At 33.8% G+C, this 15,447-nt stretch overlaps 1 protein-coding gene across 1 annotated transcript; it reads left to right on the forward strand.

Annotated features, from left to right (window-relative positions):
• The first annotated feature begins 732 nt into the window (after positions 1-732).
• On the forward strand, positions 733-4,562 carry LOC149551947 (uncharacterized). The gene is made up of 2 exons (XM_089790154.1): positions 733-947; positions 4,124-4,562. Exons 1-2 carry the CDS (start codon positions 733-735, stop codon positions 4,560-4,562), a joined length of 654 nt encoding a protein of 217 aa, XP_089646280.1.
• The last annotated feature ends 10,885 nt before the right edge of the window (positions 4,563-15,447 follow it).

Raw genomic sequence — 15,447 nt, forward strand, 5'->3', positions numbered from 1 at the left:
CAAAATAATACAATATCAATTAGAAATTGTGAATAATAGTGTAGAAAGAAAAATCTACTAATGGTGAAGATGATGTCTCTATTAGAGAAAAGAGACAGTTGCGCTCTAGATAATCCTATACTCCAAAAATAATGATTGTATACAAGACCTATAAATACCAACTAGAAATGTATAGAAGATGATAGATGCGTTGCTCTACCAAACCAATAGGAGCCAAATATGTAGTGCGTCGAGTTAATAAAGAACAAAATAAGATGAATATTTGGTCTCAATGTGAGAATAGAAACCTCATAATTGTGAAAACAAGGTCACAAAAAGTGAATCCATCTTTGAATCTTCAACATTAGCAATGATAGAATGAGATAAATATTTCTCGAGACCCAATTTAAGAGTAAAGAAGTGTGATTAAATTATCTTCTTCCTTAGGAAAAAGTAGACCGTGTCCTAATACAAGAAACTAAAATGTCTAGTGCCAATTTTGATAAAATTGTTAGTCATGTTTGGCCTGGTGCTGCGTACATGCATATGGAGGCTGATGGAGCATTGAGGGGTATTGCTACTATGTGGAACCCAAACTCTATGATAGGAGTTGAGGTTTGGAAGGATAGAAATTTCATAATAACTGATTTCCAATCTAGTATTCAATGTTGGGGGCTGATCAATATCTATGCTTCTAATAATAAGCTAGGGAGGAAGGAAACATATGATAAATTGGCTAGGATTACAGAAACAATGAAGGATAAGAAATTGATGTGTATGGGAGACTTTAATACTCCCTTGTACCACTTGGAGAAATTGGGTGGTAATAGGGACTGCCTGGAAAGCTTGCAAGATCTTAATGATTTTATGAGCCGAATGGACTTTATTGATGTGGAACTAAGAGGGAACCCATATACTTGGACTAATAATAGAAAGGGGAAGGACCTTATCCAGGTTAGACTAGACAGGTTATTGGTGATAGGGAAGTAGAATTAACTTGGTAATTCCCATCTGGAGAACCTCACTAAAACTGCTTTGGATCATTCCCCCTTAATCTTTCAGTGGGAGGATGGTTTTAAAAGAGGGTCAAAATACTTCAGATATGAAATAATGTGGTTGTCTCACCTATAATTCAAAGAGAGAATCCAAGAATGGTGGAATATTAGGATAGAAGGTACTGCAATGTACAGACTAACCCAAAAATTGGATAACATAAGGAGAAATGTTAAGGGTTGGGCTAAAGACTCATTTGGCAATTTGTTTAAAATCAAAGGTGAGGTGGAGGAAAAACTTAAAATACTGCAAGGGGAAATTGCTGAATGTATCAACCTAGAAAGTGCAACTCAGGAGGAAGAGATATATAGAAAAAAGTGGAAGGATATTCTTTTGAGGGAGGAAATTTTTAGGAAACAGAGATCAAGAGTACAATGGCTCACGAAGGGGGATAAAAATGTTACTTTCTTTCACAGGTCTGCCTCTAACCATAAAAGAAGAAATACATTCAATAGGCTGCATGGTGAAGGGGGAAGGATTTATAAGGATCAAGAAGAAATGGGAAGACATGTGGTGGAATACTTTTGCAAGGCTTATGTTAAGGACAATAAAGTTGGAAATCTGGTGATCAGAAGAAGCTTGATTAATACGATACCATAGATGCTGGGTATGGAGGAAAATAATCACATTCTTGGAAACATCACGGAGGAGGAGGTGAAATGTGTTGTGTTTTCTATGAAAGCTTATAAAGCTTCAGGTCCATATGGGTTCCCCTTTGCATTTTCCCAATATTTCTGGGAGGTAGTTAAACCTGAACTAGTTTGGGCTACTAGGGATTTTTTCAGAATTGGGAAGATGCTAAAGAGGATTAATAAGACTTTTATTGCTCTAGTTCCTAAAATTCCCACACCACTAAGCCTGCTGGATTTTAGGCCTATAAGTTTATGTAATATTGTTTATAAGATATTTGCTAAAGTCTTGGTTAACAAAATAAAACCTTTCTTGGAAAAAATAATTGGCAATCCATAGAAAGGATTTGTCCTAGGGCGACAAATTCTAAATGTGATGATAACTACACATGAGGTTATTCACTCAATGGAGAAAAACAAACGACCGAGTATGGCCTTCAAATTGGATATCTCCAAGGCCTATGATAAGGTCAAGTGGAATTTTCTCTATGATGTGCTTGAAAGAGTAGGGTTTAATAATATGGTTATAAATTCGATCAAGATGATGGTAGGCTTAGTTCATTATTCTGTTCTCCTAAATGGTTCTCCCTGGGGCAATTTTGGAGCAGAGAAAGGTCTAAGACAGGGTGACTCACTTTCTCCTTACCTCTTCATCATGGTTGCGAAAGTCTTGGGAAGGTCCTTCTCTAAACTAGTGAATACTAGTTATGTCAAAGGGGTCAAGCTTGCTACTACTGCTCAAACTAAAGTTCTACATCAATTTGTAGATGACACATTCCTATTTGGAGAATCCTTGGTTATGAAGGTTGAAGCTTGGAAGACTATCTTGCACAATTATGAAGAAAGCTCAGGGAAGCAAGTCAACTACCATAAGAGTAAGATTTATTTCTTTAATACCGATGCCCCATTACAAAGGAGGATAAGGGACATTTTGGGTTGTCAGTTTGCAAACCTCCCAGATACTTATCTTGGATTACCTTTAACTACTAAATAAGTCACTAATGAATTCTAAAATATGATAGTGGATAGAATTTAGAGGAAACTAGTAGGATGGAAAGGGAAGATCTTAAGCAATGCTAGAAAATTGCAATTGCTCTCGGAAACTCTCCAAGGCATTCCCATTTACTTCCTGTCCCTTTTCAAAATTAGCCAAAATATGGTAGAAAGAATTGAGAGAATATAAAGGAATTTCCTCTGGTCAGGTACAAAAGAGAAAAATAAACCGAGTTTGGTCAATTGGGAAGAGGTGTGTAAGCCAAAGGAAAAGGGGGGGTTGGGAGTAAGAAGACTTCGTGACCTTAACAAGGCTCTTCTTACGAAGATTGTCTAGAGATTGGGAGAAAACAACACTGATTGGGGTAATATAATGAAAGATAAATATCTATCAAATTCCCCCTTTAATTGGAACCTATTCAATAATGACCTCCCATGAGGCTCTAAAATTTGGATGAGTATTGTTAGGAGTAGAGGATTATTGAGAGAAGGGAGAAGGTGGATAGTAGGGAATGGTCATAACACCAGATTTTGGGAAGACAATTGGTTGGGAGGGAAACCGCTTGTCTTCAGCAAATTCAAAAGATTAATGGAGTTACTTAAAGAAGACATGAGAAGGAAAGTAGAAGACTATATTGATCAGGGGAGGAAGTGGAAGAAAATTTATAAAGATACTTACTCTCAGGAGGATATTCAGCTACTAAGGAGTTGGAAGAGTTGTTAGGAGCACAGAGACCCCCAATTCTGTTCCAGGAGGATAGTACAGTCTAGGACTTAACTTCAAGTGGTAGCTTCACACTCAAATTGGCTCACAAACACCTTTTTAGCAAGGACTCCCATCCACCATGGTGGAGTAAGGTTTGGATTTGTAACCTTCTTCCTAAAATCAACTTTTTTTGGTGGATGGTTCAACATGGTAAAATTTTAGCCTTAGACAATCTGAAAAGAAGGGGCTTTTATATAATAAACCATTGTTATCTTTGCAAAGAAAATGAGGAGAGCATTTCTCATCTATTCCTTGAATGCCAGTATGTTGTAGGGATATGGGCTAGGGTTTGGGAGAGATTTGGTTTGGACTGGGTTATGAAAGACAATCTGGGTCAATTCATGGAGAACTAGTGATGTCCATTCTATCACCCAAGATTGATCTTCCTATGGAAAATTGTACCACCATATATTTGTTGGAATATATCGAAAGAAAGAACTAACATAATATTTAGGGAGGAGGAAAAACCAGTGAAGGTGGTTTTTGAAATAATGGAGAAATTGCTAAAGGAAAATATAAAGGTCACTAAATGTAAAAAGTCGAAGGAAGAATCAAGTAGGAAAGAAGGACAAATTGCAAAAAAATGGGGTTGTCATGAGGATTTTTACCTTTTTGACAACTAAAAAATGTTGAGGAGATAGCAAACGAGATGGAAACCACCTACCTTTACACAATTTAAACTAAATTTTGATGGTGTTGCCAGAGGAGGTATTGGAGTGGCTAGTGGAGTGCTGCGAAATAGGAATGGTGATGCACTATTAGTCTATGCTGGCAAGGTGGGAAATGCAAGTAATAATATAGCTGAGGCAATGGCTTTGTTCTGGGGGCTGCAGCTAATTAGTGAAATGCAACTAAAGGAAATAACAATAGAAGGGGACTCCAAGTTAATCATTGATTTGGTTGATGGGGTATCCCAACCAAGATCGAATATCCAGAACATCATTATGGATATCAAGCATATTTTAGATGGGATGGAAAGAGTCCATGTACAACACATCTACAGGGAAGTAAATAAGGTGGCCAATGCGGCGGCTACTATGGGGTTTAATTCTATGGCAGTCACATGCTGGAGGAATATGGAGAATCTTAACAAAGATATTAAGTCTTTGATAAGCAAGGAAAGAGGAGGGAGTATCATTTAATAATGTCTATAAAATTTGATGCGGGGGCCAAATTTGGCAAGTGTGAGTTGAAGTGTGCTAAATTTAAGAAAGACTTTGGGGAAATGAGGAAATGTGGTTGTACAAATGAAAATATGAGTGAATGCAAATTAAGAGGAATGCCACTTCATCATTATGGTAACCCATCGTGGAATTCAAATTTCTCCCCATTTAAAAGTATGAATAATATCATTTATCAGATTGTTAGAGATTTTTGGGGTGTTAAAATTATAATACAATACAATCACAAATCCCATAATGAATTCACATGGGATTTTGAAACTTATCAAACACGGGATTGTAAAACCTTTTTTCTCATTGTTGAAAGACTCGGGGTTGATAGTAGGTGCAATGCTTTTGTAGACAAGGAGGTTCAAATGCACATCACTGAAGTGGGGGAATGGGAAATTGGTAGGATAGATATGGGCAAGGATTTGAATAGGTTGGAGCCCACGAAAATGGAGAACTTCAAAGATAGGATGGCCACCTAGTTTCTATTGAAGGAGGGGGGCTTTCTGCCCTACATGCAGTTGATGGCAGGGTATGATGAGAATTGTGCCCTCTAGTTTGTCAATCGGTGGAACGAACACAAGGTCACCATTAATGGAATCACTTTTCAAGTGAATAAGGAAGTGATTTCCATGGATACTATTCTTTCAATGAGAGGGAAAAAATGGAAAAAGGTCACTAAAATTGCGAACGAGGCCAGTATGAACAGTTTTTTTGTGGACGGGGAGGAACCTGTGCGCTATAGAGGAGGATTTAAAAGGGACAAGTTGCCAACTCCATGGGGTTATGTGTGCCTAGTTCTTAAAAAATATTTGATGCTGGAGGGCAGGTTCGGTGTTTGCTACTACTATCATTTCTCTTTGTTGAATCATTTTAGAATTAGGGATTTTCTTTCTATCCCGTTTTTTCTGCTACATTCTCTTGAAGATATAGTCAGTGATGTTAGGGAGAAGAGAAATAAAGGGAAAAAATTTACCATTCTCCACCAAGGCCTTATCTTTCACTTGTACCAATTCCACCTTGCCCTTTGCCCCCCCCATTAGAATTCACCCCCGAGCACGAGTACTGGAACTAAAATTCATACCCCGCAACCCTCCCCTAGCCATGAAAATGAGAAAAAGAAAAAACCTAATACTATTGGCAAACAAAAGGGTAGTAAAAAAAATTAAAATGGAAAAACCTATGGAGGTGGAAGAGGAGGACTCGAAGGAGGAGGCTGAGGGAAAGGATAGGAGAAGGTTTGGGAGAATTGCCCAATCCCAGGCAAGGCACAAACAAAAATCCAATAGATTCAAGGTTGAGGAGGTTGCAGAAGAGAGTGTAGAAAATAATGAAGAAGAAGGGGAGGAGGAGGATTCCAAAGGAGAAGAAGGAAAGGAGGAGGTAGAAAAAAGTGTTAACTTAGTGGACATTTCTATTGATAATGCCCAATTGTATGCTAATAATACTCAGGTGTCAACTGGCAATGTTGCAACCATGGAGACTACCCATGTTTTTGCCAGCTTCACCCTTCAACCCATTACCATCTATGAGGATAGTAGCAAAGTGGACACTTCCCCCATTACTATTTCCTCCACAAGCAAAGAAAAATTTAAATTTTTTACTAACCCAAGGGTTTTGTAGGATGATAACCAAGTGTAGAATGCTAAAGAGGAAGCTAACAAGGTGGAAGCAAATAATAAGGAGGAGACCGAGGAGCAATTGGAGGTGTATGCCAAATTGGAAAAGAGGGTTAAAATCTTAGAAGAAGGGTTCCTCCCCTTCTCTAAATTTTCCCTAAAGGTCACCCACGCTGCTATCACCATCCTCCAAGTGTTGGCACAGGAGAAGGAAGATACTGGAATGGATATGTAAGATCATAAGCTCCTCTTCAAATTCCTAGCTAATGACTAGGCTCTTATTTTTTTGGCTATGAAGGGAAAGGAGAAAACTATGAATTAAGTTTTTTAGTTTAATGGGGATCCTTGGATCCAAGTTTTATATGTTAATATACCGTTTTTGGTTCTGCTAGTATCCATCTATTGCTCAGACTTGGGTTGGCATGTTTATGTCAATAATTTTTATGATGAACTTTCGTAGTATGATAGACATAATAGACTTCTTATATAGTTTAGATGGTTTTGTTCATAATATTATGCTAGTTGGTAACATGCATAAGTATTACTTTGCTTAAGTGGAACTTTAGTATTTGGTTAATATCCTCAGTTGGTCTCTACTAGTAATGTGTTGGTTACCATCTTTTTGGCTGTAAGGGCGGACGCCCTTGTTTTTTGTAGCTTTTTGTTTCAAAAACATTTAACTATGTCAGTTAAATTGAATTAAAATACAATGACTCTCTTGTTTGTATCTTTAAAATCTAGTTATTAATTCTAGTTTTGGTATTGTGCCCTTTGTAAGTCTCATTCATTTTTTGTTGCATTAGGTTCTTATTTATTCTCCTCCTTTATATGTGTCATGTGGTCGCAATGGCCACATGATGCGCATGTATTTTATAAGGATCATGATTGTATTTTTACATCAAGATACTAGGATATTACTGGGATTTTTGTAGGAGATTGTAGTATATATGCTCGCATTAATGTTTTTTCATTGATGTCCACATATTTATTTTCCTAGCAGTGATCATAGTTTATTGAAAAGAGAGATTAGGTCAATATATTTTCTGCATTGAGTATCAAATCTTATGAAATTATGTATAGTTGTATGGATGTTCTTAGATGATAATTATTAGATTACATCGGTTAATATAATTATTTGAGTGAGTTAGAATGTGTTGATAAGAAACTTCTTTACTATATTTTCTAGTTATTTTAGAGATGATAGTGTCACATTTCTAAATCATTTGGATCATTTATGCAATATTTCTATTGCTAACATGGTGGTTTGTTTAGGAATTGGATATGTGTCCTCAACTAGAATCATTCATGATTTAGAAATTGGAAAGCTATTTCTCTTTGATGATAGAGATTATTATTTGGTGTTCATGATGAGCAATACAAAGTTGTGAGCAATGCAAAGTTGTTCATGGATTCTAAGAAAACAATGTTATTGTGAAAAATATGGTATTCAAGATGCTTGTTATTATCTCTTAATGGTTTCCTATTATTTTTTTGGATCACAATGAGCTATTTGATTGGATTCAAAAGATTTATTGAGGCACTTTAAACAATGTGTTATAGAGTGGATCCCTCTCTTTATGTGCTTCTCTTTTTCTTATGTTGTAAAATTTATTTAACACATTCTCCAAACATTACTCCCTTATCTTTTAAATAAAACATCACCTTCTTATCAATTTAGATTTACCATGTGATCTTCCTCTTTATGGAAATTAGTGGCAGATTCTTCCCAGACCTTCTCCTAATTTAACTCTTGTCTATGAGGATAAAAATGTTAAAGGTGACCCTATATCTTCTTTTAATCCTTCCACATTTATAGATTCCACTTTAACTCATGAAAATTCCTCTTCTCTAGTATGTTTTATTGATAGAGATGTCCTTCCTTTGATAATGTAACTATTTCAGATGAACCTCTAGACGAGGATGTTGACTATTCTCTTCCTCTTGAGAAATATGACATGATGATTGATAACTTTTCTTTTCAATGTCACAAGATTGGTGTTTCCTCTTCTCCTAACATGCATCCTCCTTTGGGTGATATTTTAGAGAAAGAAAAATATATTATAAAGACTTTCATCAATGTGATCTTTCCTCCATTTGATGCTCCTAGTAGAGTGGAATCATTAACAAAAATTTGCAATCCCTATTCTAAGGACGACTTAGGAAAATAGAGTAATGGTAATCTCCTCAATATTCTCCCTTCTAGTGATGGGTCTATGGAGACACAAGATTCTAATCAAGTTTATGTAAGTCAACCTATCCTCACTATTGAGGGTTCCTCTTCTCAACATTAAAGCTTGTCCTAAAATAACTATTAAGGGAAAATCTAGTGATATTGTAGAATATCATGCAATGTCATACACCTAACTTACAAGGAATAATCATCAGCATGTTACTTCTCTCCCACCATCTCAACTGATTAGTCTTCCTCCACCTCATCTTTCTCAAAATCTGAGGTTGGGTTATAATTTGGTATTGTAATTACAAAATGTCCCTGCCAATATTTCTCTTTGGGAAATTCTTTAAACATCTCCTACATATCATGAAGCCTTGAAAAAAACTTTATCCAATCTTTCAATTCTACTAGGAGATTCAAAATATTTATGACTCTCTTATGATAGTTGTGTCTATTAATAAAGCTATCATATGCTAAACTTTGATTGATAATAGATATGGTTTGAATTTTTGTAGTATGTATATGTTAAAGGCTTTGAATGATGCTCTTACATCTATACAACCTTACAACATTCCTATTCAGGGATTTGATAACATCGCTAAGAGAACTTTGGATATCATAACACTATTTATTAAAGTGGGCTAGGTGACATTGGATACTCCTGTACATGTTATGCTTAGACTCCTCAATTATAAACTTCTCTTAGGGAGACCTTGGTTCATTCTACACATTTTATTCCTTCTACTCTTCATTTCAAGGTTGGGTTTTTAAATAATAACATTATGTATACCCTTCATGTTGATGACATGCCTAATCCTTGTTTAAACATAGAAGATGTTTGGGTTTCTCTTCCTACACAAGTAGTGAAGGAACCTCAAATTCAATATGAACATTCTTCTTCTTCTTCTTCTCTATCTGAAGATGATTGGGGATCTTTAGATTTCACACAAACTTTTATTGGAGAATATTGAGTTAATGACCTTTTTTTCATGAAACCTTGACCAACTCATATTTATTATAATTTTGTTTCTACTTCTACTCATCATGGATATATTCAACCTAGTGATATACCTACTTGTTATGGCTTCACTGACAATATATTTCATGAACAATAACAAGACCATCCTATACCCTCAGGTAGTGGGGGCATAAGCATTCTTTTGATACCACTCTCGATCATACATTAGGATGTCCTACAAAGAGTTGAATCTCACTCTTTGTCCTTAACCTCTCCTTAATCAAATAATATATCCTCCCCTAATATTCAAGAAATTATATTCCCTAAAAGTATTCATACTAAGGCAATTAACTGACATAAACATAGAAAAAACATAGTCAAAAATTTTTGAATATTTTATTTTGCATGTATCATCATTATCATGATCACTTTGATGGAGCCTTGAAATTCTTTCAAAAAAGATCATATTTATGTTCATCTATCAAAGATTTCAATTATACGATTTTGCAAAGAGATGATAACCAAGACTAATCTCACAATTTTGCAAAGAGATGATGAGTAAGGTTTCAATTTCGCGATTTCATGAATGGTGTTCTAAAGCACTTCAAATTTCATGATTTCAGGAATGGTGTTCTAAAGCACACCTAATTTCATGATTCTAGGAATGATTTTGTAAGGCAATTTTGATTTTGTGATTTTGGGAATAAGGTTTTAAGGCATCATTGATTTCATGATTTTGCATTCAAGATGGTTCTCTCTATCCAATGTCGCCAATTCACAGGACTAGATTTCTTGGCATTTTAATTTCACAATTTCTCATGATGTCTATTCATTAGGAAAAATTAGTGAAGATTTTCCTTCTGAATATATATTTTCAAATTCCAATAAAGGGACACAAGCATTTAAGTCTAAGTACATTTATATTCTATCTTAGATTAGCGCAAAAATAGATGTGACAATTTCTTTTCATTTGTGTGTGTGATCTACTGGTTGGATTCTAATGCATTTATTGATTGTTCTTGAGTAAGGACATTATAAGGCAATATTCTTCTAGAGTGTCTTTGTATTGAAAATTTTTTGTTCTATTTTTATGCAATTTTTAAAGACTGTTGACCATGGGACCTCCCATTCAGGCATACAATGATCAAGATGACCCAAAGCTAGTCATGCAACCAGACTTATCACTGATATAGGAGGACCAACTTGATGTTCTTAACAACATGTACATAGAAGCTTGAGATTTGTGGAAGAATTACGCTAGCTACTTTAGTGATGTGAAGGAGATGGAGCTTGAATAAGATAGAGTCAAGGTCAGAGCCATCTTGGCTGATTTTGAAGACCTATGAGAACCTGTATTTCAGAGAAATTCTTGTTATGATTTGAGAATTGGGATATTTTATCCACACGCTCCTTAAAAAAGCTTATCATTGTAATTTTTTTGTAAATGGTTGCAATTAGTTATTACTTAATTTTTCTATAAAGGTCTAAAGATTTTTTGCAGCCTTTCATTTTCTATAAGAAAGGGTGCCAAGACCTAATAGATAGGAATATAGATATACAAAGATATAGATATATGAATGTGTAACATAGATATAGGCATTACAACCAGTCACCACCCAATTGTACTTATTTTTTAGAAGTAATAAAAATACTATGTTTCTCTTCTAAAGTTTGGGAATAAATCATAACAATTCGCATTTATAAATTATCTCCTTGGATTTACATTGTTGTTGATGGATTGAAATTGAAGAAATAAAATCCTCACTGGGAAGAATATATGCATGGGTTTTGTGTAATTGGTCTTCAATACTATTGGAGCTAAATTCAATTAACTAGGGTTTTATAATCTCAAGTTCTCTGTCCAAAAATTGATAGAAGCATGCATATCTCCAAGTGATTGGATGATTGCAACAAACATTGTAATTGACTCTATTCTCTCATCAAGGAAGGATTGGTCTTTTATGCTTTCTAAGGAAAAATGTAATTTAGTGGAAGGTTCTTTGTTTCATTCTATTGCTTGCATATATCACTTCATATTTTAATTTTAAAGAAATTTATCACCTAATTTCTCCTTGAGAAAGTAGTTGCCTACCCAAGAGTATTAGTTTTAAGTTTTATTTGGTAGTTTTTCTCCTCTATAAGAGTTTAGATAAGAAGGTACAACCATCTAGGTTTTGAAAAGTGTGAAGGGTGAGGGTTGAGAAAGTATTCTTTCAACATTCTTTGTTGACTAAAATCATGTTGATTTATGAGCATCTTGAGTAGGTAAGGCTTGTAGGTTTTCAACCAAGAACTTTGAGAACCAACAAGTTGGCGACTCTACTAGGGAGAGTTGCTTACAATTTGCATTGTGATATTACCCAAAAAATTAGTTTCAATTTCATAGATCAGAAAAGGAATAATACCTTGTTTGAAGTATACTCTACTAGAGAAAGAAACCTAGAAGATCTTTCATTCTCTCCTCTTAAGTGAGGTGGCAACTTTACAATTCACTAGTATATTCATGTATTAATGATCAATTGTTAGTAGTTGAGAAGTGGAAGTTTGATAGACATGTATCCCTTACATTTATGTGGGGAAGGAGATCTATCCATTTTAGAACCAAATAACTCGAATACACTCCCAAGAAAAGGAACACAAAGGGAAAGTAGAATTTTGACATACCATCTACCAGATACAAGAAATTTGCTAACAAAAAATAGGAGTTGTATGCTAATGATGAAGAGGATAATGAACAAGGAGAGGAAAATCAAGAACAACACAAAACTCATCATATAGATGATGAGAAAGGACACAAGAGAAAAAAGTGAGTCATTTAAGTATATTGCTCACAAAAATAAATTCTTTTCTTATATTGATTTATCTCATATCAGGTCATAGTTATGATTTTGTATCTTGGATAAGATAGTAAATATAATCATATTTTTCTCTCTAAATTTTAAATAATTGTACTTCAAAGTTAATAGTCTTAAAATTTACCTATTACTTATTGGTGATGTGAAGAAAATGAATTATATTTCTAAGATTATTTACATGAAATCATCATCAATAGAAACAATAAATAATTAGAGATAAAAAAATGGTAGTCTTTATAATTTATTAGCACAATTCATCAACAACCATCATTAATCAAACTAATGGTCATGAAAAAGGAACCTTCGAAAGACATCTTCAATATAATCACTCATTAAGTTGCATTGAGCTTTTATATGATATCAATGATCAAATCAAATACAATGTCAAACATTATCTCTTTATTAGTACTTAGTAGGAGGGTAAGAAAGGCATGGGGAAGATCAAATATTTTTTCCTAACATTAAAAATCTCATGTTACACTTTGATGCCACATTTTGACTTGTTTAAAATTTACATAGGAGAATAGATTTTGCAAGCGTTAATGCTCATTTTGTTTTTCAAATAGGATCATACCAATCTAAAAGTGAATATATGGTATCCTATTTTCTATTTGATCTAAGAAAACATTATTGATATGTTTATGTTTTTGGTTGAATAAACTTAGATATTTAGATGGCTTACAATTATTACACGTGAATGATTATAAAAGAAAAGAAATAAAATCATAGATGAAAGCCTTAGGTGATTAAATTAGATCATGACAAATATTCCATCATGTTCTATTATAAAACATAAACTAAATAGAGTTCAATCTACATATAGGAAGGTAATCCTTAGTTTAGCTTAAATGTAATAGAATAGCAAGGGGCCTAGGTAATTAATGATTACTTATTAAATTCTAATTGTCTTAATTACTCTAATACAATACACCTTACGAATAACTTAGGGAGAAGCTAAACGTTTAATGATGAATACAAGGATACATGCACATATAGGTCTCAATGACAAGATCTGATTAGGTGCCCATAAAACAATCTCTTGTATGTGGAGAAAAAGAGAACAACACATGAGAAAAAAATCATGTACAATATTTAGACATAAATTAGTTACAAATTTACTAAGTGAAGAATAACATGACTCAATATAAGCCCTTAAGGACTTCTTGTGTCATACAAGCACAATAGATTTCCCCCATATAGGAGAGGGATAAAATAAGGATATAAATCCTAGGTTATGAAGAAGGAGATCCTATATTCTTAAACATAGAACATTATCCAATACCCACCAATAACATTTCTCTTCTTTTGAAGAAACACATTCGTTGGTCTAGAGAAGCCACAACTATAAAATGGGTGACTTTGGAATTCAAATCCAAATGATGTGTGCCTCTAGAAATTTAAATTTATTCACATCAAAATAATACAATATCAATTAGAAATTGTGAATAATAGTGTAGAAAAAAAATCTGCTAATGGTGAAGATGATGTCTCTATTAGAGAAAAGAGACAATTGTGCTCTAAATAATCCTATACTCCAAAAATAGTGATTGTATACAAGATCTATAAATACCATCTATAAATGTATTTAGAAGATGATAGATGCCTTGCTCTACCAAACTAATAGGAGCCAAATATGTAGTGTGTCAAGTTAATAAAGAACAAAATAAGATGAATATTTGGTCTCATTGTGAGAATAGAAACCTCATAATTGTGAAAACAAGGTCACAAAAAGTGTATCCATCTTTGAATCTTCAACATTAGCAATGACAGAATGAGATAAACATTTCTTGAGACCCAATTTAAGAGTAAAGAAGTGTGATTAAATTATCTTCTTCCTCAAATACACCATTTAACTATGTCAGTTAAATTAAATTAGAATGTAATGACTCTCTTATTTGTAGCTTTCAAATCTGGTTATTGATTCTAGTTTTGGTATTGTGCCCTTTGTAAGTTTTGTTTATTTTTTATTGCATTAGGTTCTCATTTATTCTCCTCCTTTATATGTGTTATGTGATCATGATGGCCACATGATGTGCATGTATTTTATAAGGATCATGAGTGTATTTTTACATCAAGATGCTAGGATATTCCTAGGATTTTTGGAAGAGATTGTATTATATATGCTTGCATTAATGTTTTGTCATTGATGTCAACATATTTATTTCCTAGCAGTGATCTTAGTTTATTTAAAAGAGAGATTAGGTCAATATGTTTTTTGTATTGAGTATCAAATCTTATGAAATTACTTATAGTTGTATGGATGTTTTTAGATGATTGTTGTTGGATTACATAGGTTAATATAATTATTTGAGTGAGTTAGAATGTGTTGATAAGAAACTTGTTTACTAGATTTTCTAGTTATTTTAGAGATGATAGTGTCACGTTTCTAGATCATTTGGATCATTTATGCAATAGTTCTATTGCTAACATGGTGGTTTGTTTAGGAATTGGATAAGTATCCTCAACTAGAATGGTTCATGATTTAGAAATTGGCAACCTATTTCTCTTTGATGATAGATATTATTATTTGATGTTCATGATGAGCAATACAAAGTTGTGAGCAATGCAAAGTTATTCATGGATTCTAAGAAAACAATGTTATTGTGCAAAATGTGGTATTCAAGATGCTTGTTGTTATCTTTTAATTCTTTCCTATTCTTTTTGTTGGATCACAATGAGCTATGTGATTGCATTCAGAAGATTTATTGAGGCACATTACAATGTGTTATAGAGTGGATCCCTCTCTTTATGGGATCTTGATGATTGGATCCCTCTCTTTATGTTCTTCTCTTTTTCTTATGTTGTAAAAGTTATTTAACAAATTCCCCAAACATCACTCCCTTATCTTTCAAATAAAACATCATCTTCTTATCAATTTAGATTTACCATGTGATCTTCCTCTTTATGAAAATTAGTGGTAGATTCTTCCTGGACCTTCTCCTAATTTAACTCTTTTCTATGAGGATACAAATGTTAAAGGTGACCCTATATCTTCTTTTAATCCTTCCACATTTATAGATTCCACTTTAACTCGTGAGAATTCCTCTTCTCTAGTATGTTTTATTGATAGAGATGTCCTTCCATTGATAATGTAACTATTTTGGATGAACCTCTAGACAAGGATGTTGACTATTCTCTTCCTCATGAGAAATATGAAATGATGATTGATAAATTTTCTTTTTAGTGTCACAAGATTGGTGTTTCCTCTTCTCCTAACATGCATCCTCCTCTAGGTGATATTCTAGAGAAAGAA

This window comes from Cupressus sempervirens, chromosome 6 (assembly GCF_028749045.1).
Source record: "Cupressus sempervirens isolate cs-2001-9-10 chromosome 6, ASM2874904v1, whole genome shotgun sequence".
Classification (NCBI taxonomy): Eukaryota; Viridiplantae; Streptophyta; class Pinopsida; order Cupressales; family Cupressaceae; genus Cupressus; species Cupressus sempervirens.